This window comes from Cuculus canorus, chromosome 23 (genome assembly GCF_017976375.1).
Source record: "Cuculus canorus isolate bCucCan1 chromosome 23, bCucCan1.pri, whole genome shotgun sequence".
In the NCBI taxonomy this organism is placed as follows: domain Eukaryota; kingdom Metazoa; phylum Chordata; class Aves; order Cuculiformes; family Cuculidae; genus Cuculus; species Cuculus canorus.
The window spans coordinates 3,534,609-3,554,469 of record NC_071423.1 but is presented as its reverse complement, the minus strand read 5'-3'; the positions used below and the strand labels follow the sequence as shown (position 1 = coordinate 3,554,469).

The 19,861-nt window shown below is 60.8% G+C and overlaps 1 protein-coding gene across 8 annotated transcripts in view; it reads left to right on the top strand.

Annotated features, from left to right (window-relative positions):
* The first annotated feature begins 6,918 nt into the window (after positions 1-6,918).
* The window catches only part of IGSF9B (immunoglobulin superfamily member 9B), a 52,342-nt gene continuing 39,399 nt past the window's right edge, over positions 6,919-19,861 (top strand). For 7 of the 8 annotated variants that reach the window (XR_008453392.1, XR_008453393.1, XR_008453394.1 and 4 more), the window contains exons 1-4: positions 6,919-7,188; positions 14,984-15,181; positions 16,281-16,427; positions 18,475-18,626. Coding sequence is in view for 5 of the 8 variants with exons in the window: in XM_054086875.1 (XP_053942850.1) it covers positions 7,125-7,188; positions 14,984-15,181; positions 16,281-16,427; positions 18,475-18,626 (561 nt within the window). In the remaining 3 variants the exon portion in view is untranslated. The remainder of the gene's footprint in view (positions 7,189-14,983; positions 15,182-16,280; positions 16,428-18,474; positions 18,627-19,861) is intronic. The other variant, XM_054086876.1, reaches the window with a different exon arrangement.

Genomic DNA, 19,861 nt, shown 5'->3' with positions numbered 1-19,861 from the left:
GGGGTGCTGTGGGGTTCAGCTCCAGAGGGCACCCCATCAGGATTGTCCCCTCACGCGGCTGGGCCAGCACGTGCCCTCGCTGCTGGGATTTTGAGGGGGCAATGGTTGCACTGCAGAAGGTTTTGCAACCTGGATCTCCCTTCCTGGCACAGGGAGCAGGGTTTGGGGGAGTGCTGTGTGTTAACCCCCCCTTTCCCCCCCCAATTTGGGGTGCTGCTGTTCCCCGGCAAGCCCCGAGTGTGTGATTTGGGGTGCTGGCTGGTTGCACCTCGCAGGATGAAGGATGCAGCAGCCGTGCAGGGCTTGGGTGGGCAGCCTGGCTGCAGCGGGGAACGGGGAAGAGGGAAGGGAGAAGAGCTCCCGCCGCTGCCGGTAATTACCAGCAAGGTTGATGCCACATGATTCAGGGACGTCAGCAGAGTGTGTCACAGCTGATGACACGCCGCATGTGCAGGGGCTGGAAAGGATGCCAGGGCAAGAGGTTGGAGCATCAGGACAGTGGCGGCGTCTGCCTCGCAGCGCTGAGCCAGCCTCGCCGCCCGACCTTCAGTGAGTCACCTCTCCTCCCCAACCTGCCGTAGCACTTTTGAGGTGGCCCAGCCTGTCTCTGTCCCCCCCTGGGAACTCTCTAACAGGGCAAGCCTGCTGCTGGAGCCCCGTGCCTCAGTTTCCCCACGGCGCAGGGGAGGCGGTAGCTGAGCAGCTGCTGTGCTCTCCCCCCTCTCTCTGCAAGGCGAGATGCGTACTCCCGGCTTTTTGGGGATGTGCTAGGGAAAGCCAAGACAAAGTGCCGTTACTCATGGCGATGACAGTGCCGATGACAAGTCCCCCAGCCCCCAGGAGCACGTGCTGTGCCCATGCTCCCCGCACGGGGAGGTGTGTTCCCAATGCCAGAGAGGCCCAGTGAGTAATGGGGTGGGCGGCAGTGCCGGGGTACTGGTGGGGGGGTGGGAACAGCAGAGCAATGATGCCGGGCTGGAGGGGGCTGAAGTTGGTGACAGAGCAGAACACGCTTCAGCATCTCTTTAGAGTTGGGGTTGGGACCCCTGCCAGCCTCAGGGATGGGGGGGAAAGAAATGCCGCACTGTGGGGTAATAGGATGGGGTGGGGCTAGAGCACCCCATCTCGTGCTAGGGGTGAGATGGGTCCCCGGGGGGGTCAGTGACGCCCTGCTGCCCTTGCTCAGGGGAGTAAATCCCCGTTCACCGTGCAGGGAGATGTCTGCTGTGGGGCTGGGGTCTCCCATCCCATCTAGGCTGTGTCTGCCCCAGGTCTGGTGAGGCTGAGCCCATCAGCATCGCCTTCCCCTGGCTGGTGCTGGGACAGGGATGCCCCACACTGGGGAGAAGACATATTTTGCCTGGAGAAATAGGTGACGAGATAAGGATGGGGTATCACATTACCAGAGTCGGATCCTTCTTTGAGGTTAATAAGACAAGACAGACAATTGCTGCTGCTTGATCCAGGGAGTGCTGTGTGAGTGAGTCTATTAGTGGGCTGATGAGTAATCAGCTACGTTGAGACCTGCTAACTGGAGGAAAAAGTTGTTAATGTGACTCAACTGACCTCTCTCCACAGAACTTCGTGTGTCTTTGCTGAAATACCACAGGTGCTTTATTCCACGACTGGCATGTGGAGCCGGGAAGGCATGGCAGGATATTCCTCCTTGCTTGCCAACTGGAGTCACGCGTCGGTGATGAGCCACTGGTGAAGGGAGAGGGGACAGGGAGGGAACGCGCCTAACCCCAGCTTGGCATGAGCTGAGCCCATCTGCCTGCTTGTCCTTCAGCGATGCCGTCGAGGAGCTCTTTTGGTCTTTCCTGTGGCAAACTCACTGTAGGAATGCTGCAGGCTGGCTCAGCATTTCCATGCTCAGCTCCAGCATTTTCAGGGTTCCTTTGCGTCCCTGCCCTGAAGCATCTTCCTTGCCACCGCGGCAGGGATGGGGCAGACTCCCTTCTCCAGGTCCCCGTGTGGAACGGGGAGGAGATGACAGCTGGGCGATGTGGGATGCTGTGAGACACCGAGTCCCACTTTCCGAATGTGGGCCGTTGCCTCCCGAAGTGCAGGAGGCAGCTCTCCCGGGAGATCAGGTGTTGTGAGACTCGTGACTCCACCATGCAAATGCTGGAGGCTGTGAATAATCATGTACTTGTGTAGGGAGACTCAGCCCCGTGTGGGCTTGAGCATCCCGCGGCCAGGAGGGATGCAGCTGGGCTCAGATCTCCTGCTCTCCTGCACGGATCCCTGGCAATGAGAGCCCAGGAGGAGAGCAGGAGCAGCCTTCACCCCAGGAAGTCCCAGCATCGGGTCAGCCCCTCTCCAGCTGCAAGTATTCTTGCTGCCCTGCGTGAAAGCTGGACCAGAACCTCACCGCTCCAATTGCTGGAAATCTCTGACTTTCCAGCCTGAATTTATAGCTCGTTCCCACTTTTTTTTTTGTGCTGATACCTCAACCTCTGTCCCTGATCTTGAGAACCGAATCCCACTGAGCTGGCAGCAGGACTCCAGCGGGGCTGTGTCCCTCCTGGATGCTCCAAGAGGAGAATCTTCTTGCCCTTGTGTCAGCCTCAAGGCTCCTGGCTCAGCTGTCAGAGTTTTCCAAAAGAAAAAAAACCAAACCCAAAGAAACCACATTTTTATCCTCCTTATTAGGCAAAGTGGGGAATTCATCATGGGCAGTTGTCAAATGACTCAGCTGTGCATGGTTGGCTGGGCGGTGGGGCAGAGGGCAAGGACAGTGTCCCCAAGTCCTGGTCTTAAAGGCTATTTTTTTTCCTCTTTCCATCGCCTTTCGAGCCGGCGAGACCACGGGGATCCCCACACTGGTGGCATGAAAGACAGGTATAGCTCAGGGCAGCAAAATATCTCTGCTATAGCCACTCCACCTTGCAAAAAGAAAGAGTTCACCGCAAGGTGGGAAGGTGCAGGCTCCTGGTCCGGCTGCATCGCTGAGGTGTGTGGGTCCAAAGTATCTATGGCTCATTTGGCTCCAGCTCGTTCCCCAGCAGCTCCCGTCCCGGTGGGGAGGGTTGTCTGCCTCCCTCGTGGTGGGCAGGAGGTGACCATGGCCGAGGACCTGGGTGCTCCTCGCCTTGCTGCCTGCTGCCTTCACCCAGTGCAGGCTGACGGGAAAGTACACGGAGTGCCCTGTTCATGTAAATAAACCCGGCTATAAATAGAGAAGGAGAGAAGTGTGAAAACAGTGGGGAATGGATTTCATAAAACCAGCAAATTAGTCTGGAGAAACAAGGGTGTGAACTGGCAGCCGTGCTCCAACCTAAGCCCATATTTCCAGTTTGAGGGATGCTGGTGGGGCCCCTGTGCTGTGCTTAGCTCGAAGGGGTACGGGATGGGTCCTCCCCATCCACCGTGGGCCCCTGGTGCCTCCCGGGTTGGGTTGTGTCAGCATAGACATCATCAATGCCCTTTGTTATGTTTTTTCACTTTGAGTTTTTTCACTTCCCCCATCCCTGGAGGGGTTCCAGGCCAGGTTGGATGGGGCTTGGAGCCCCTGATCCAGTGGGAGGTGTCCCTGCCCATGGCAGGGGGTGGAGCTGGATGGGCTTTGAGGTCCCTTCCAACCCAAACCATTCCATGACTCTATGAAATCGTGGCAAACCCCAGCTAAAGACATGAAGATGACCTGGCTAGTAACAGCGACTCCAGCTGAACCAGCATACATCACCTCTCTCTGGCTGGGCGAGGGCGGATGGAGCTCTGCCAGGCTCATCTCTCCTCCCTTGGAAGCGATGGGTGATGCCTGGGATGTTTGGGTGCTTTGAAGCCAGCAGGACTGGAGGAGGGAGGGTGCTGGTGCAGGCGGGTCAGCCCTCCTGGGCTGATGCAAACCTGACTTTCAGGAGCCAGACAGCACCAACCTGGCTCGGTGTGCGATCTGGAGAGCGAAACTGCCCCAACGTGAGGGTCACCCTTGGCTCTGCCAACCCCGCCAACCCACCTTGCAGATTTGCAAGCTTTCAGTTCAGACCTCGGGACTAAGAGCTGAGTCAGACTTTGATGAGGTCTTGGATTTTGCTAGGGAAGCAAAACTGCCTGGGAGCTCGCGTGAGCTCCTGCTAGGCTGGGGGATGCTCTCTGCCTGGCCTCGTGCTGCCCACACGCCCTCAACTTCTGCCCAGGACCGTGCCGGCAGCGGACCCTCAATAAGCGTAATTGTGGGTAGAAGGTGTGGGATGCTCCTCATGCTGCTTAAACGCCTTCATCCTCTTTCCAGGACATGCATGGAAAGAGGTGGGAAGAACAGCAGCTGCTCCGACCCCTCCCTAGATACTCTCCCAACAGTGTGGGCAATGGGAAGAGGGTGGGTGCTGGGGACAATATGGGGTGCCTGCCTCTCCGTGCGAGCCTGTCCCCTCGCAGGCTGCCTGTTATCCCGGGGGAAGCTCAGTGGCCCGTTTCTCATGCCGGCGTGCTCCTCGGGGAGCGAGCCCAGCTGTTGGCCCATCTGGCATCACCAGAGGTCTTTGCAGGGAGGAGAGGTGGGTTGAGATGGGAGAGCAGTGGAGGGGCTTCCTATTTTCTCCTTGGTTTCCATTGCAGCGGACCCCAAGTCTGCCTTTTCAAGGGGAGGGGGTGGCATGGGGCGTCGATTTATGCCAAGGACACAGAGTGACGGAGAGCTGTCACAGCGCAGGGCTCTAGGGACGCGAGCACACGGCGTAGAGCAGGAGCAGGGGGAAGTGTCACAGGTGGTGCAGCATGGCAGGAGGAGGTGGCACAGCTGGTACAAGGGGTGGCGGTGGCACTGAGCCAGTGCTTGGTGGCAGGAGAAGGTGGCACCAAGCTGGAGGAGGTGGCTGAGCAGTGCAGGGTCCTGGCAGAGGGGTGAGAGCGAGCTGGTGCAGGTCTGATGCAGGGTGGTGGGGTGATGACCCTGAGCCTCCACCACGAGCTCAGATGGTGGTGGGCATCAACGTGAGCTGATGAGGGGTACGAGCTGGCAGGGACAGATGGCAGAGTTGATCTTGGTCAAAGGGATATGGAGCTGGTGCAGAGGGCAGGGGGCTCAGCCCCTGGTGGGGACACATCCCTGTTGGGAGCAAAGTGGCACGGGGTGGCAGAAAGTTGGTTTATGATGGCAGGGGCAGGTGGCAGAGCTGGGGGCAGGGAGGGGATACTGCAACAGAGCTTGGGGGCACATCTGGGGATGGGAAAGTGATGCTGTGCTTGGGAAAGAGACGCATCTGGGAGTTGGAAAGCGATGCTGAGCTGGTGCAGGGGCACATCTGGAGGCAGGGAGGTGACACTGAGTCAGCGCAGGGGACACACCTGAGGACAGGGAGGTGACACTGAGCTGGTGCAGGGGTACATCTGCAGACGGAGGTGACACCAGGTTGGTGCAGGACCCTCATCTGGAGATGGGAAAGTGGTGCTCCACTGGGGCAGGGAACACATTGGGGAAAGGGAGATGATACTGAGCCAGTGCAGGGGCACATCTGGAGACAGGGGTGATGCTGCACTGGTGCAGGGGACACACCTGGGGACCGGGAGGTGACACCAATATGGTGCAGGAGCACATCTGGAGGCAAGAAGGTGACGCCGAGCTAGTGAAGGAGCACATCTGGAGACAGAGTTGGTGTTGCAGTGGTGCAGGGAACACACTTGGGGACAGGAAGGCGGCACTTAGCCAGTGCAGGGGCACACCTGCAGACAGAGAGGTGACACCGAGCAGGTGCGGGGGCACATGTGGAGACAGAGGTGACGCTGCGCTGGTGCAGGGGACACATACGGGGACAGGAGGGTGACACTGAGCCAATTCAGGGAACAGGGAGGTGAGACTGAGCTGGTGCAGGAGCACATCTGGGGACAGAAAGGTGACGCCGAGATGGTGTGAGAGCACATCTGGAGGTAGAGTTGATGCTGTGTTGGTCCAGGGGACACACCTGGGGACAAGGAAGCAATGCCAAGCCGGTGCAGGGGACAGGAAGGTGACACCGAGCTGGTGCAGGAGTACATCTGGGGACAGAGGTGGTGCTGCGCTGGTCCAGGGGACACACCGAGGGACAGGGAAGTGACACTGAGCTGGTGCAGAAGCACATGTGGGGACAGGAAGGTGACACCGAGATAGTGCAGGGGACAGGGAGGTGACACTGAGCCGGTGCAGGAGCACATCTAGGGGCAGAGTTGGTGCTGCGCTGGTCCAGGTGACATACCTGGGGACAGGGAAGTGATGCCGAGCTGGTGCAGGGGATGGGAAGGTGACACTGAGCCGGCGCAGGAGCACATGTGGGGACAGGAAGGTGACACCGAGATAGTGCAGGGGACAGGAATGGGACACCGAGCCGGTGCAGGAGCGCATCTGGGGACAGAGGTGATGCTGTGCTTGTCCAGGGGACACACCGGGGGACAGGAAGGTGACACTGAGCCGGTGCAGGGGACAGGAAGGTGACACCGAGATAGTGCAGGGGACAGGAAGGGGACACTGAGCCGGCGCAGGAGCACATGTGGGGACAGAGGTGATGCTGTGCTGGTCCAGGGGACACACCGGGGGACAGGTTAGCGACACCGAGCCGGTGCAGGAGCACATGTGGGGACAGGAAGGTGACACCGAGCCGGTGCAGGAGCACACGTGGGGTACAGAGCCGATGCCGCTCTGGTGTGGGGGCACCGACGGGCAGAGCGAGGTGCCCCCGGCCCGGCTCGAGGCACACCCGCGCGCTGCCGGGGCTGCCGGAGGTGACCCCGCGGGGCTCCCGGCAGTGCGCATGATACTGCGGCGCGGGGGCCCCGTCGCGCGCCAAACCCACCTTGAACGGGGCCCGGGCCGCGCCGAAGGGCCAATCACCGCCCACCCCGCGGCCGCGCCGTCCAATCGCCGCCCGCCCCGCGTCCCCTCGGCCAATGGGCTCCGCGCGGGGGCGGGGCAGAGCCGCTAAAGGGCGCAGGCTCGGCTGCGCCCCGCGCCGTGCGGCGGAGGGGCAGGTGCGGCGGGCACGGGGATGGGCGCAGCGGCCGCCGGCCGGCCCTGAGCCGCTCCTCCGGCACGGAGCCGCTCCTCCGGCCCCGCCGGGGAAACCCGGCCCGGCCAGCCCTGCCCCGCCCCGCCGCGGCCGGGCCGCCCGGCGGGCGGAAGATGCTGCGCACCGGGGACCGGTAGTACTATGATTTGGTATGTGGCCGCTTTGGTAGCAAGTGTGCTCGGTGCCCGCGGGCTGCCCGTCCAAGGTGAGTGCGGGCGAGGGGTGTTCTCCTAAGGGATGCAAAGGGAAACGGGGTAGCGGCGTCCCCGGGGCGGCGGCGGGGACGGTTCTGCATTCCCCCACCCCCCCCCTCCCCGCCGGGTACCGGCTGCGGGGAGAGGGATGCAAGGATGCGGGCAGCGGCTTTGGGATGCGGGCACGGGCTTGAGATGCTGACCCTGGCTTGGGATGCGGGCATTGGGTTTGTTTGGGATGCGGGCACCGACTTGGGATGCGGGCGACCGTTTGGGATGCGGGCACCGGGTTTCTTTGGGATGCGGGTGGAGATTTGGGATGCGGGCAGCGGGTTTCTTTGGGATGCGGGTGGAGATTTGGGATGCGGGCAGCGGGTTTCTTTGGGATGCGGGTGGAGATTTGGGATGCGGGCACCGGGTTTCTTTGGGATGCGGGTGGCGGTTTGGGGATGCGGGCACCGGTTTTCTTTGGGATGCCGGCACCGGTTTTGGACGCAGGCGGCGGTTTGGGGATGCGGACACCGTTTTTGGGATGCGGGCGCCGGGTTTCTTTGGCATACGGCACCGGTTTTGGGGATACGGCACCGGTTTTGGGGATACGGCACCGGTTAGCTCGCACGGGGGGAGCAGCACATCCCGGAGGATGCGCCGGGGAGAGATGCAGGCGGTGCGGTTTTGGGGGGATGCGGGCACCGATAAGCTTGCACAGAGGGGCATCACATCCCGGAGGATGCACCGGGAAGGGCTGCGGCTCCTTGGGGGGGTCGCATCCTTGCCGGTACCGGTGTCGGTGCTGCAGCGAGGCGCTGCCTCTTCCCTTATTCCTCGCTTCCAAGCGGGGGGGGGTGGGGGGGGAGCTGGGAGTGCCCTGTGCATCTTCCCAGCGGTTTTTGCAGTGACCTCCCAGAGGGCAGCGGTTGCCAGCCGGGAAGTTGGGGATGCGGGAGATGCCAGAGGCTCCCGGTGCTGCTGTGCGGCAGCTCCTGCTGGGGTCTCCACTCGTGGAGGACAGGGAGGGCTTGGAAATTCCCTTTGGGAGCTGGAAACTGGGTGTAAGACCCTGTAGAGGGAGAGGCAGGCAGCGTGGGGAAGCAGCCTGGACCAGGAGAAGCTTGTCTTGCAACCCCGTTTTTATTCCCAGCTTGGGGAAGCAGGAGGCAGCAGCTCTGAGGGGTGCGGGCAGCGTTTGCCCTTCCCTGCAAGGATAACCCCGCTGGGTAAGGAGAAATGCCAACAGGATTTAGTGCCTTCCCCTGCAGCGCCCTGGCTGTGTCCGTGTGCTTCCAGCTACGGGTTTAGGGGTGACTTTGCTCCATCCTGCCCCAAGGGAGGCTACCCTCTTTCCTTCCCACTGCAGGCTGCTGGGGTAAACTGAGGCACAGGGTTGTCCAAGGTCAGGAGGGAGACAGCGACAGGGAATAACCCCTGCTCTGGCGTCTTTTCCTTCAGCTGTCACCCTCCTCCCTCCCTCCCAGCCATCCCTGCAGGTAGAAGGGGAGCTGCCCGCTGCCGGTGCGGCACCATCTCCCATCTCTGCTGCTGGTTTTGGGCACTGGGAGATCCCTGCATCCTAGTGGTCCCAACCTGGGAGCTGTATCCCGGGTGTTCCCAAGCCCTGCCCGTGGGGATGCGGTGGTCGCTGGCAGCGAGCGATGCTTGGCTGGCTGCCGCTCCCCACCCCGCATCGCGGCGCTCCTCAAGCGCACAGGGTCACATCCACACCCTGCCACGGTCCCTGCTTGCCAGCTGGATCCTTGGGAAGCGGGGAGGGGGGGTCAGAATGGGGTCCCTCTTGCTGCCGAGCCGCAGCCGGCTGCTGCCTGCCTGAAATGCATCCTGCGGCGTGGCGAGGCGGTGGTTTGCAGCAGCGGTTTGTAGAGGGCTCCTCTGCCTCAAAAAGGAGCAGAGCGGCGAGTTCAGCGCCTGCGAGCTTGGCAATACCCTGGAGCCGCTGGGATGGGTGGGCTCTGGAATTGGTGCCAGGGTGGGTGGGTGCCGGGGACCCCAGGCGCGGGGGTGCTGCGCGTACGGAGCAGCACGTACATGATGAATGAGTGCGCCGTGAGTAATGCGTGGGTGGGTGCTGGGTGAGGGGGTGGCCCCCGCGGAAGGGCTGAGTGGGGGTGGGAACCCGTGGGACTCGCCCAGCTGCAGTGGCCCCTTGTCCCCAGCACCACCTTCTCCTTGGTGGGGGGCTGTCGCCCCGCATCGCTTGGGGATGGGGCTTTGGAGCAGGGTCACCGTGCATCGGTGCCCTCACCGTGGCTTTTTCCCTTGGCTGTGGCCTTCCTCCCCACGCTGCTACATCCTCCTCGCAGATCCAGGCTGAGATGCAGCGGTGCTGGCCCCAGGCAGCCCTCTTGCCTGGCCTGGCTCTCCAAGGGCTTTCCAGGCGTTAATCGGCTCAGAGAGGGAAGGAGGGCACGTTATCCTCTCTTACGGCGTGGGGGAGGAGAGCCGGGACGTGACCACGCTGGGAGTGGGTGTCGGAGGAGGGATCTGGCCTCCTGGTGTTCCCGGTGGTGCCGTGACGCCGAGGGGCTTTTCCTCCCTCTCCCACGAGCGTGACGCAGCACGGCACAGGGATGCTCTCAGATGTGGCAGGCGCGGTTTGTGGAGAGGAGGTTCGGCTTCACCAGCTCTGGGTGAGGGCTCCCATCGAAGAGGTCCACTCTGGACGCTGCGGCAGGTGATGCTCACGGTGCTGACCATGACTGGTTGGAGTGGTTCACTGTGCCGCTGCATCCCCTGCTCGCTCCCGGCGCTGAGCTGCTGGCGGGATGCGTTGCACGCGAGGGCTGGTGCCTCTTTGGCCATGGAAGGGTTTGGACCAGCAGCCGCTGGCTTTGGCACATGCGGCTTTGGTTCTACTTTCCCCTGGCAGAGCGATGGTTTGGCATCAGGACCGGCCAAGGGGGTTGGCCCAGCTCCCGTTTCCATCCTGCCCTGGGGGATTTCTGCTCCTGTGGACCTGTTGGATGGAAGCTCACGGGGCATGGATGAATGTGCGCATCTCGGTTGTTGGCTTGGCTTGCCAGAGGGTTTTTGCGGTGATGTTTTCCGGGCTCGGTTGCCTTTTGACTTGGAAGCTGCATGTTCGCCAGTGATGGGTGGACCCTACGAGTTCCAATTTGGAGCTGCAGCAGGGTGGAATAGCTCCCATTCACCTCCAGTCCTCTGTTTTGGAGGTCATGGCTTTAGGCTGGAAGAGAAGCCCTGCAGATGGGCAAGCAGCGGGTCCAATACTGCGCCGATGAAGTCGTCCTTCCCTCTCCCTTCCTCCGTGGTAGGCATCTCCCGAGCTGGGAGCCCTGAACGACCAGCTGGCCTTTGGAAAAACAACTCCCTTCCTCCTGCTTGATGATGGAGAGGCTGGCTTTGGTGGGAGGGCTGCCTGAGCCAGGAATAGCGTGAATCAGGAGCTGCTGGCGGGCAGCTCGGAGCGCTGCCTGCATCCCAGTTACCAGTCGGAGAGCTGTGAAGGCATCAGGATGGTACACGCTGCTCCGTGCGGAGGGCGATGTGGGCAGCCTGAGTACCGGGGCGATGTGACACTGAATGTGTCACATTGATCTGGGGGCGCAGCACCCTGGCAGTGCTCTCCGGGTGCAGGAGCAGGTTTCTCCCAGGAGCATTTTTGGCTCCAGCCTCCTGCTGCGACCGCTCGCTCAGCCCCATGGCGCGCAGTGGGAGCTCGTGGGGAGCACACAGGTATAGCTGCTGGTTGTTGCTGGGAGATGATGGCTCCCACCAGGCAGATACTGTGCAGCACGGGAGGATGCTCTACGCTGGGCTGGTGGTGTTTAGAGGGAGGGGGTGCTGGGGGGTCTCCAGGTGGGAGTGGGGATGCCAGGCAGTAATTTTCTTGCATGTTCCATCTTTATGCACCTCTGAGCACCAACCTGTGCTAGTACATGTGCTTGCTGAGCTGTCACCCTGCCAGGCGTGGTCCCACCTGTGTCATCGCAGGGAGCAGGGACCCACTGTGGTGCATGGGGGGCTGCTGTGGGGCAGCACCCTGGGCGTGGATGCTCCCCCGGGGCTGCCAGGGCAGCTACTTGCCTGTGTGAGGATGCTGCTGGCAGTCCTGTGGGATGCCCCTTGTCCCCAGAAAAGGGGATTAGAGTCACCATCTCGTAGTGAACAGGGTACTGAGCCGCCCCTTGCAGCTAATCCTGCTCCTCCGCTGGCCCCACATGACCTTGAGGCATGTCACTTGACCTGCGCGTAGCCCTCCATCCATCTGGAAAATCGGGTTTAAAATGCAGGAATTGTGCTGAAAGCCCAGATGCTGCTTTCCAGCTGGGGGAGGGGGTGAAGGCTGCGCTCCCGGACCCCAGGGCTGCCTCTCACCCGGGGACAGACAGATGCTCTCAAGGGACTGTGGGTACCCCTGGGTGGGCAGAGGGGGACCCAGCTTGCAATGAGGGGTGCAGCCCCCACTGAGCTGTGGTCGCTGCCCTCCTTGTTTCGTGGTGCTGGCTGCCTGCTTTCCTTCCCTGCTGCCCTCCATATGCCACGCTGGTGGCCTTGTCCTCGGAGATCCCTGCCATATCCCGCCTCCACCGATGTAAGCAGGATGTGTCAGAGCAGATATCGTCTCTGCTCGGCAGGGAGGAGAGGTCCAGAGGCACAGGGCCTGCTCCCTTCATCCTCCATCCTGAGGGCATGCAGCGATGGGGACAAGTGAGCATCAGGATGAGATGCCCTCTGACCCCAGGGTATGGGTTGGGCAAGGCAGGACAGCCTTCATGGGCTCTTCGCATCATCCCTCATCCATGGGATGGATGTTTATCCCTGCTGCGCGTTGGGACAGAGCACTATTTTTGGAAGCTTGCTCTGCCATGGCTGCATCCTTCTCACGAAGCATTTGCAGGAAGGGTCCTGCTTCAGCAGGTGCACCTGAGATGCTGAGGGCCTCCAGCTTTATAGCGTCCTGCGTCCCCTTGCGTCTCTGCTCTTCGGGACAGGAGGAACTGGATGCCCAGTCCAGGGTGAGGGTCTTCCCAGCCTCGGCATCGCCATGCTGGGGAGCCCCGTGGTGGCACCGTCTCTACGCCGCAGCAGCTTTCCCTCCTCTCCCTTTGGGATGCTGTTCAACTCCACCTCCGCATCTTGTATTCTTGCCTCCTGGCACGCGGCGTGCTTTTATTTTTCCTGGATCTGCTTGGATGACGAAGCCTGTTGATTACTTGTTTTTCTTTATGAGGCATCCCTCAGCTTCACGTGAGCTCCCGCACCGGGGAGGGACTTGGGGTTCGCATCCCTTGATGTTGACCCTATTTCCAAACCACAGGTTAAGCCTTGAAACCCCCTCCTGAACTTGGCTGGAAAACCCGTGTGGGTTTAAAAATATCCGGTCTATTTGCGCTCTGTTTCTTCTGGCGTCTGCGGGTTGTTTTCAGGCATTTCCCCACAAATGTGGGGGTGAGAAATGCTTCTTTTAATTGAGAGCTTCCATCTCTCATGTGCCTGCAGCGCCTGGGACTTGGAAGGAAAACCTGGGAGCGCAGGGTTGGGATTGTGGGGGATCTGTTAAACATCTCCCCACTGCTTTCCTGACGGCTCCAGAAGTGAGGACAGGAGGGCACGGGGCGGGTGGCAGCTGGGGCAGAGCTGGGGGCCCGTGAGCCGCTGTGGCTGCCAGCCGGCCGTGTGCGTGGGGTGGCGATGCTCAGCCGTGCGTTCAATTCCCCACCGGCCTTGCGATCAGACACCGGCGCTGCGAGCTGCCGGGACTGACCTATTTTCTTCCTCTCTGGGTGGCCCTGGCCAGGCATGGGTCCTTTCCTCAGGGACAGCACCCACCGCTCCGCTGGGGAGCTGGTCCAAGGCTCCCGGTGTTGGTTTTGGTGTGTGACTCCCTGGTTGCCCATCCCCAGAGCGTTTGGGTGGCCTCTGGGGCAGCAAACATCAGCATCCCAGGATGTGTTTGGTGTTCAGGAGCTGGAAACCAAAATCCCACCTCGTGTACCACAGGAGCTGATGGGTTGTGGCTGGGACTGCTGCCCTCTCCCTCTTCTGCTGCTGGTGGAAAGCAGGACCATCCCTTTGAAGGTGCTGAGATGCTGGGGACCGGCTTGCTCGGGCGAGGCAGCCGGGGAAGCGTGCGTCCTTGGATGCTCTTGAGCAGCACGTGATAGCTTCTGTCCCCGATCGGCGCAGGGGGACTGTGGACAGGGAGGGGGGGGTGTTTCAGCCCCCAGAACGGGTGCAGTGGGGTGGGGATGGGTCCTTGCAGCTCTATATTGGGGCGTCAGGAGAGCGCTCACACCGTCCCCGCTGACAGGGTGCGAACGCCTGAGCTCATCGGCGATGCAGCGATAACGAGGCCCGAGAGGTGCAAGCGTGTTGAAAGGATGGTGCAAAGCGGGGGGGCATGCATATTGCATGGCAGTTATCCTGCCTGGATGGGATCTGGGCAGGTTTGGACGACCCTCGGAGCAGGACCAGGTGCCTGCAATGGTTGTGCAATGCAGGATGTGCTCCCTGCAGATGGTTCCCATCTTTTGCACCCCAGCATCGCCCTCCCTGCTACCTACCAGCCACCTCTCCCAGTTGAACAGCCACCATCCCGCCCTGGTGTCCAGTTTGCACCTTGCAGTAGGGAGGAAGCTTTGTCTGCGCTTGGATCCCCTTCCCATGGGAGCATTCGGCCGGTGAGCCCGTGGGGTTGGCACAACGCGGGCCTCTCGCCGGTAAGAGCTTGTGCCAGAGCCAAAAATAGCCGGTGATGCTCTGCTCCCGCGGCGGGGAAGCGGTGATGTCACTCGCCGCCAATCATCGGCGGCCCCGAGGAGCAGCGCGGAGGAGTGGGAACGTGCTTCCCCGAGCATCCCTCCCCAAGCATCCCCCCGGAGCAGGCGGTGGCCATGTGTGCTGGGAAAATGGGGGAGCCTTGACTTGATGGGAATGGAGACGTGAGGCTGAACCCAGCACCTGCAGTTTTGGGGAGCCCCCGTTGGCTCCTGCCAGCCTTGGGTTTCCCTCTCCCTTTCTGCGAGCTGTGCTGAGGATGCAGCTTTGCAGCTGATGGCGAGAGCAGGATGACGCCAGGCTGCAGCTGAGCGGGGAGGCACAGCCAGGGTGGAGCGGCGCCTTCCTCTGAGGCTGAGACCAAAGCCCTGTTTAATTACCCCGGGCAGGAGGAGCGGGGTGCCCGACTCGATGCACAGGTCACAACCGGGTTTTAGACCCGGGGCTTTCGGGGATGCCTGAGGATGGGCAGGCTTGGCTTGAGCGTCGCTGCTCCAGGGGCTTGGCTTGATCTGGGATGAAAGCCGGATCCCTGGGCTGGCATGACAGACCTGTGGGTCGGTGCTCCCTGCACACTCGGTCCCACTTGCTGGAGGATGCAGAGGCGTTGACAGGGCTGCAGAAGCAGCCGTTTCCCCACTGCAGGCGTGCAGGGCAGCAAGCATCAGCATCTGGTGGTGGGGAGCAGCACTAAGCATGCTCCATGCACTCCTCCTGCTGAGAGCGGGGGATCCCTGAAACCCCTGCAGGGTCGTTGGGCACCAGGCTCGCCCCGACACCAGGGGGTGGGAAGCCATCCTGGAGCGGTGGGTAATTGATGGTCACCATCCTGAGTCTTGGGGTGGTCCTGGAGGTGGGTGGAGGGGCTTGGGGAACCCCCTTGGTTTCAGGGTTCAGGCGATCCATCCCTGGGGTGATGCCCTCAGCGGAGCTGGGGATGGACAGGGTCCCCGCTGTGGCTTTTCCTGGGGGTCCTGGTCCTCTGGCTGTCCGTGATGCTGAGCTCTAGTGACAGCAGCAGCCACAGTTTCTTCCTTCACCCCCTCGCAGGTGCCCTCGGCTCAAGGGAGGAGCCCGAGTTTGTGACCGCTCGCGCTGGCGAGAGCGTGATCCTGGGATGCGACGTGATCCACCCGCTCACGGGGCAGCCCCCTCCCTATGTCGTGGAGTGGTTTAAGTTTGGCGTCCCCATCCCCATCTTCATCAAATTTGGGTTTTACCCTCCCCATGTCGACCCAGAGTATGCCGGTGAGTCTGGGGGGTTTGGGGGTACGAGGATGATGCGCTGGGTCCCCCAGCTGTGGTGCAGCCTGGGGTTCACGGCTCCGCTCCATCTCTTCCTCTGTTGGAAACTGCACGGGCTCTGCCTCTCGTTGCTCGCTTTCCACCCAGTTGGTTTTAATTAAGCAGCAACTCTAGGAAGCCAGCTGGGCTGCGTGGGACGGGAGCAAGCGAGGCAGAAAAACCCGGGGTGATGCGTAGTGGTGGCAGCGGCGGCTGCTGCTGCACCCCAGATCTGCTGTGGGCCTGGGGCTGGGGGGAGATGCTGGGGTGCTCGGGGAACGGTGAGGGTGGAGCTGGGTGGAGATGGCAGGTTGGAGCTGCGGAGCCCACGTGGCTGCTTCACCAACGTGACATTTGCCCCACGTGGGCGATGGCTTCTGGTGGGGTGTCTGAGCTGGGGACCAGCCCTGGATGGGGTGGCGTGGTGGGACGGATGCATTTCCATATGCTGTTCCCGGTGGAATGCCATCCTGAGGACCTTCTCTGGGTCTTAGCCTGTTTCCAGGCCGGTGGGGCTTCCTATGCCCAAATTGCTCCCTTGGGAAATCCTGCAGTGGGGAGGGTGCCAGCACCTGAGCCTGGGCTGAGCCCTGCCAAACTCGTGTCTGAGTGATGCTGGATCCCAGGGGTGGAGGTTCGCGCTGCTTTGCTGCCGGTCTGGTTTCCTGGGCTGTGTGCAGGGTCAGCCCTGCTTTTTTTTGGGGAGGCTCCTAGACCTGGGAAAGGCTTTGGGATGCGCCTGCTTGCCGGCTGTACTGCTGCCAGCGCCTGGTTGGGAGCAGAAGGCCGGCGTCGCTGTGGGCAGACACCGCTCGAGACACCTTGCCTGGCCAGGGCGGCTCGCTCTGCCTTTCCCAGATGGGCAAGCGGGATGCTGGCCATGCGCAGCCGGCAGCACTACACCGTGAGGCTCAACCAGCCCCAAAACTGGGGATGATGGGGTGCTGCTCAGCTCCAACACTGCCACAGCCACCAGGCTGGGGTGTCCCCTGCAGCGGTGGGGCTGGGGGCACATCGCGTGAGGCTGGGGGCTGTCGAGCCAACGGCTTTGTTCTCCCCACAGGCCGAGCCAGCCTGCACGACAAAGCCTCGCTGCGCATTGAGCAGGTCCGCTCCGAGGACCAGGGCTGGTACGAGTGCAAAGTGCTCATGCTGGACCAGCAGTACGACACCTTCCACAACGGCAGCTGGGTCCACCTCACGGTCAACGGTGAGTCTGGCATCACTGGAGTGGCTGTGGCATCATTTGGGCTGTGACATCCCTCAGGGAGCTGCGGCATCACTTGGGGTGGCTGCAGCATCATTGGGGTGGCTGTGGCATCCCTTGGGGAGCTGTGGCATTGCTGGTGGGAGCTGCAGCATCGTTGGGGTGGCTACAGCATCGTTGGGGTGGCTGCGGCATCACTTGGGGAGTTGCAGCATCATTGGGGTGGCTGCAGCATCACTTGGGAGCTGCAGCATTGTTGGGGTGGTTGCAGCATCACTTGGGAGCTGCAGCATTGTTGGGGTGGTTGCAACATCACTTGGGGAGCTACAGCATCGTTGGGGTGGTTGCAACATCACTTGGGGAGCTACAGCATCGTTGGGGTGGCTGCAACATCACTTGGGGAGCTGCAGCATCGTTGGGGTGGCTGCAGCATCACTTGGGGAGCTGCAGCATCGTTGGGGTGGCTGCAACATCACTTGGGGAGCTGCAGCATCGTTGGGGTGGCTGCAACATCACTTGGGGAGCTGCAGCATCACTGGGGTGGCTGCAACATCACTTGGGGAGCTGCAGCATCACTGGGGTGGCTGCAACATCCCTGGGGGTTGCGTGCCCTCCCCAGACAGGGTTCGCTTTGATTCCTGACATAGGCTGGACCTCTATGCCATCCACACCTCGCAGACAAGCGAGCCCAAAGCCATCAGGCTGACTGCTCCAGCCGGGGCGTGACATGAAAAGGGACAAACTTTTATTACGCTGTTTAATTATGCAGAGCTCGTTTAAAGGAGAGACATCAAGAAACGAGGCTGGGAATGAATCTCCTCTTAACAAACAGATCAGAAAATCAAATCTTTGTTTTCTTGAAATTCAGATTTACTCAAATGACTTTTTCATTTTATTAATGCCGCTTATTAAACTAATTAGCAAATTGTCAGTCTCCCCATCAGGAAAGGTCTTTATTTTTAGCCCAGCAGCAGCAGCAGGGCTCTGCCTCTTCCACTGCAGTGGGGTGGCTGGAGAAGGGGCTGTGGGCATCGGCAGCTCCTCGCTGGTCTTGCCTGACCTTGAGCAATTAATTTAACCTTCCTGGGGGACGGCTGGGCTGCGGCACGGAGCAGAGCCACCTAATTGAGCCCAATTAGTGAGCGGGAGCATCGCAAGCAGAGCTGCGCGCATCCCCATCCCTGCCTTGCTGCTGCCTCCTTTCCCCACTGCCTGCATCAAGGGGATGAGATGCTGCCGTGCTTCCCGGCGAGGCTGCCTTCCTCCTGCCTGCTCCTGAGCTCCGAGGGCTTGGGAAGGAAGGATGTAGAGGAGAAGGATGGTACCTGCTTCACCTGTCCCATGTGTGTGGATCCTTCAAAGCATTTCCGTCATGGGCTGGAAGTGGCCATCCTGACCCTACTCAACCTTGTTTGCAAAATGGGGCACTTTTGGGTTTTTATGGAGCACGCGGAGGCTTACTAGCAAAATAATAACTGTAATCCTCCCGGCCTGAGGAATTGCTTTCGGGGGGAAGGCTGTGGCTTTCCCCCAGTGCATTACAATGCTTAATTTTCTTACAGGAAAATAAAAATCATTTGGGGAGAAACAAAATATAATTCTCTTTTTTTCCCGAGCAGATTAAATTGCCAACCTGTCTTCCTCGAAAGTGGGGCTTTAACAACTGCTGGTAATTAGGGGCGGGCTGTAATCCTGCCAGCCTCTTTAATCAGGAAGGAGCCTTTCGATCTGCACTGCGGTGTTTTCCCATGTTTTGACAATAGCGACTTAATGTGCAACAGGAGGGGATGTGATGCCGTGCCCTGAAGCTGCTGGGGAGGAGAGGGGACCGGGCTGGGGTGTGGTTTGCCGTGGAGGGGATCCCCTCGGCGGGTGTCCCTGGGGACAGCCCCTCTGGCAGCTGCCCTCATCCCCATCCTCCAGCCCCCTTGGCCTTTGGGGGGGTCCCAGCGTTTGCAGGCAGCAGCCTCTCCGCTGTCTCCCTACCCCCAGACCCACAGTGGCCATGGGTGAACTGGGGGGCTCACGGTGGTCTCCCCCTGCCCCACAGCTCCCCCCACCTTCACGGAGACACCGCCGCAGTACGTAGAGGCGAAGGAAGGCAGCAGCGTCACCTTGACCTGCATGGCGTTCGGGAACCCCAAGCCCATCGTCACCTGGCTGAAAGAGGGAGACCTTTTGGGTGCCAACAGCAAGTACCAGGTAGGTGTGGGGGCTGCCAGGGGCCTCCTGTGGGGTCTTCTGGATGCCCTCCCTGCCAACAGAGATGGTATTGATGGGACCCACAGTGGCGGCAGCTCCTCCATGCCTGGAGCCAGGAGTGCTTTCTCAGCACTTCTTGCTGAGATGCCCATATTCCCCTCCCATCTCTGCTGAGCAGCAGCCTTGAAGACTGGGTGCGGGCTAGAGACACATCCAGGGCATTCCGGGCATCCCCATTCCTATTCCACAGCATCCCTGAGACCAGTTACTGTGCTGGGTCCCAGAGATGGGATGGGGGCTGCTGCCTGGGGATGCGGTGTTCCCAGGCAGGAGTGGTTGGGCAGGGAGGGCTTTGGCTGCCTCCCAGGACCCTTTTTCTATCCTGGAGGCTCCCGTGCAGAGATTCCCATCCTTGGGGAATCAGCCAGTTGCTGTGCTGAGTCCTGGAGGTGGGGTGGGGGCTGCAGGCTGGGGTTGTGTCCCTGAGCAAGGATGGGTGCAGGAAAGAGGTTGGGAAGGAAGGACTTTGCCCCCCCTTCCAGGACCCTTTTTGCATCCTGAAGGCTCTCGTGCAGAGATTCCCCCCTGAGCCGTAATTGGTAAATCAGGCATTGGAATCAGTGCAGGCACTAATGAGAGTAATTAGGAATCATTTGTTACTAATTGAAATAGAAGGATGAGGCAGAATGAGGGAGGGGGGGGAGCCTGGCTGGGAGCAAGGCTCCCTGTGCATGGGGGGGATGTTGCTGCCCCGGGGTGACGGTCCCTTACCCATTCTTCCTTGGATGCTGCATCTCCAGGGACAAATTTAGCCATTCTTTTTGCTGCTGCGAGATGGCCCCACGGGGAGGACAGTGGCTGAGCCAGGGTCTTGCCCTCGTATCCCACCCCAGGGGTGGAGCGGGTTTCCCAGGAGCAGGGAATGCTCCAGCGAGGCATCCTGCTCCTCTGAAGCACTGATTGATGGTGCTGGAGCGCTTGGCAGGAGTGGTTTGGAGTTTGCCGTCTGCCAGTCACTCCTTCGGGAGATGAATACATTGTGAGGGTTGCTTATTTATTTTATTATTATTATTTTTTTTTTCCCTTTGGCGTCGAGCACAAAGCTGTGCGTTGGTTTATTAATAGCTGAAGTCTTACAGAGCAGGGAAACCTGTTTCTCATCCGACCCTAAACGCCTCCGCAGCTTTATGGGGTGGGAATCGAAGATGCTGAAGCAGGGCTGGGGTGGTCCCTGC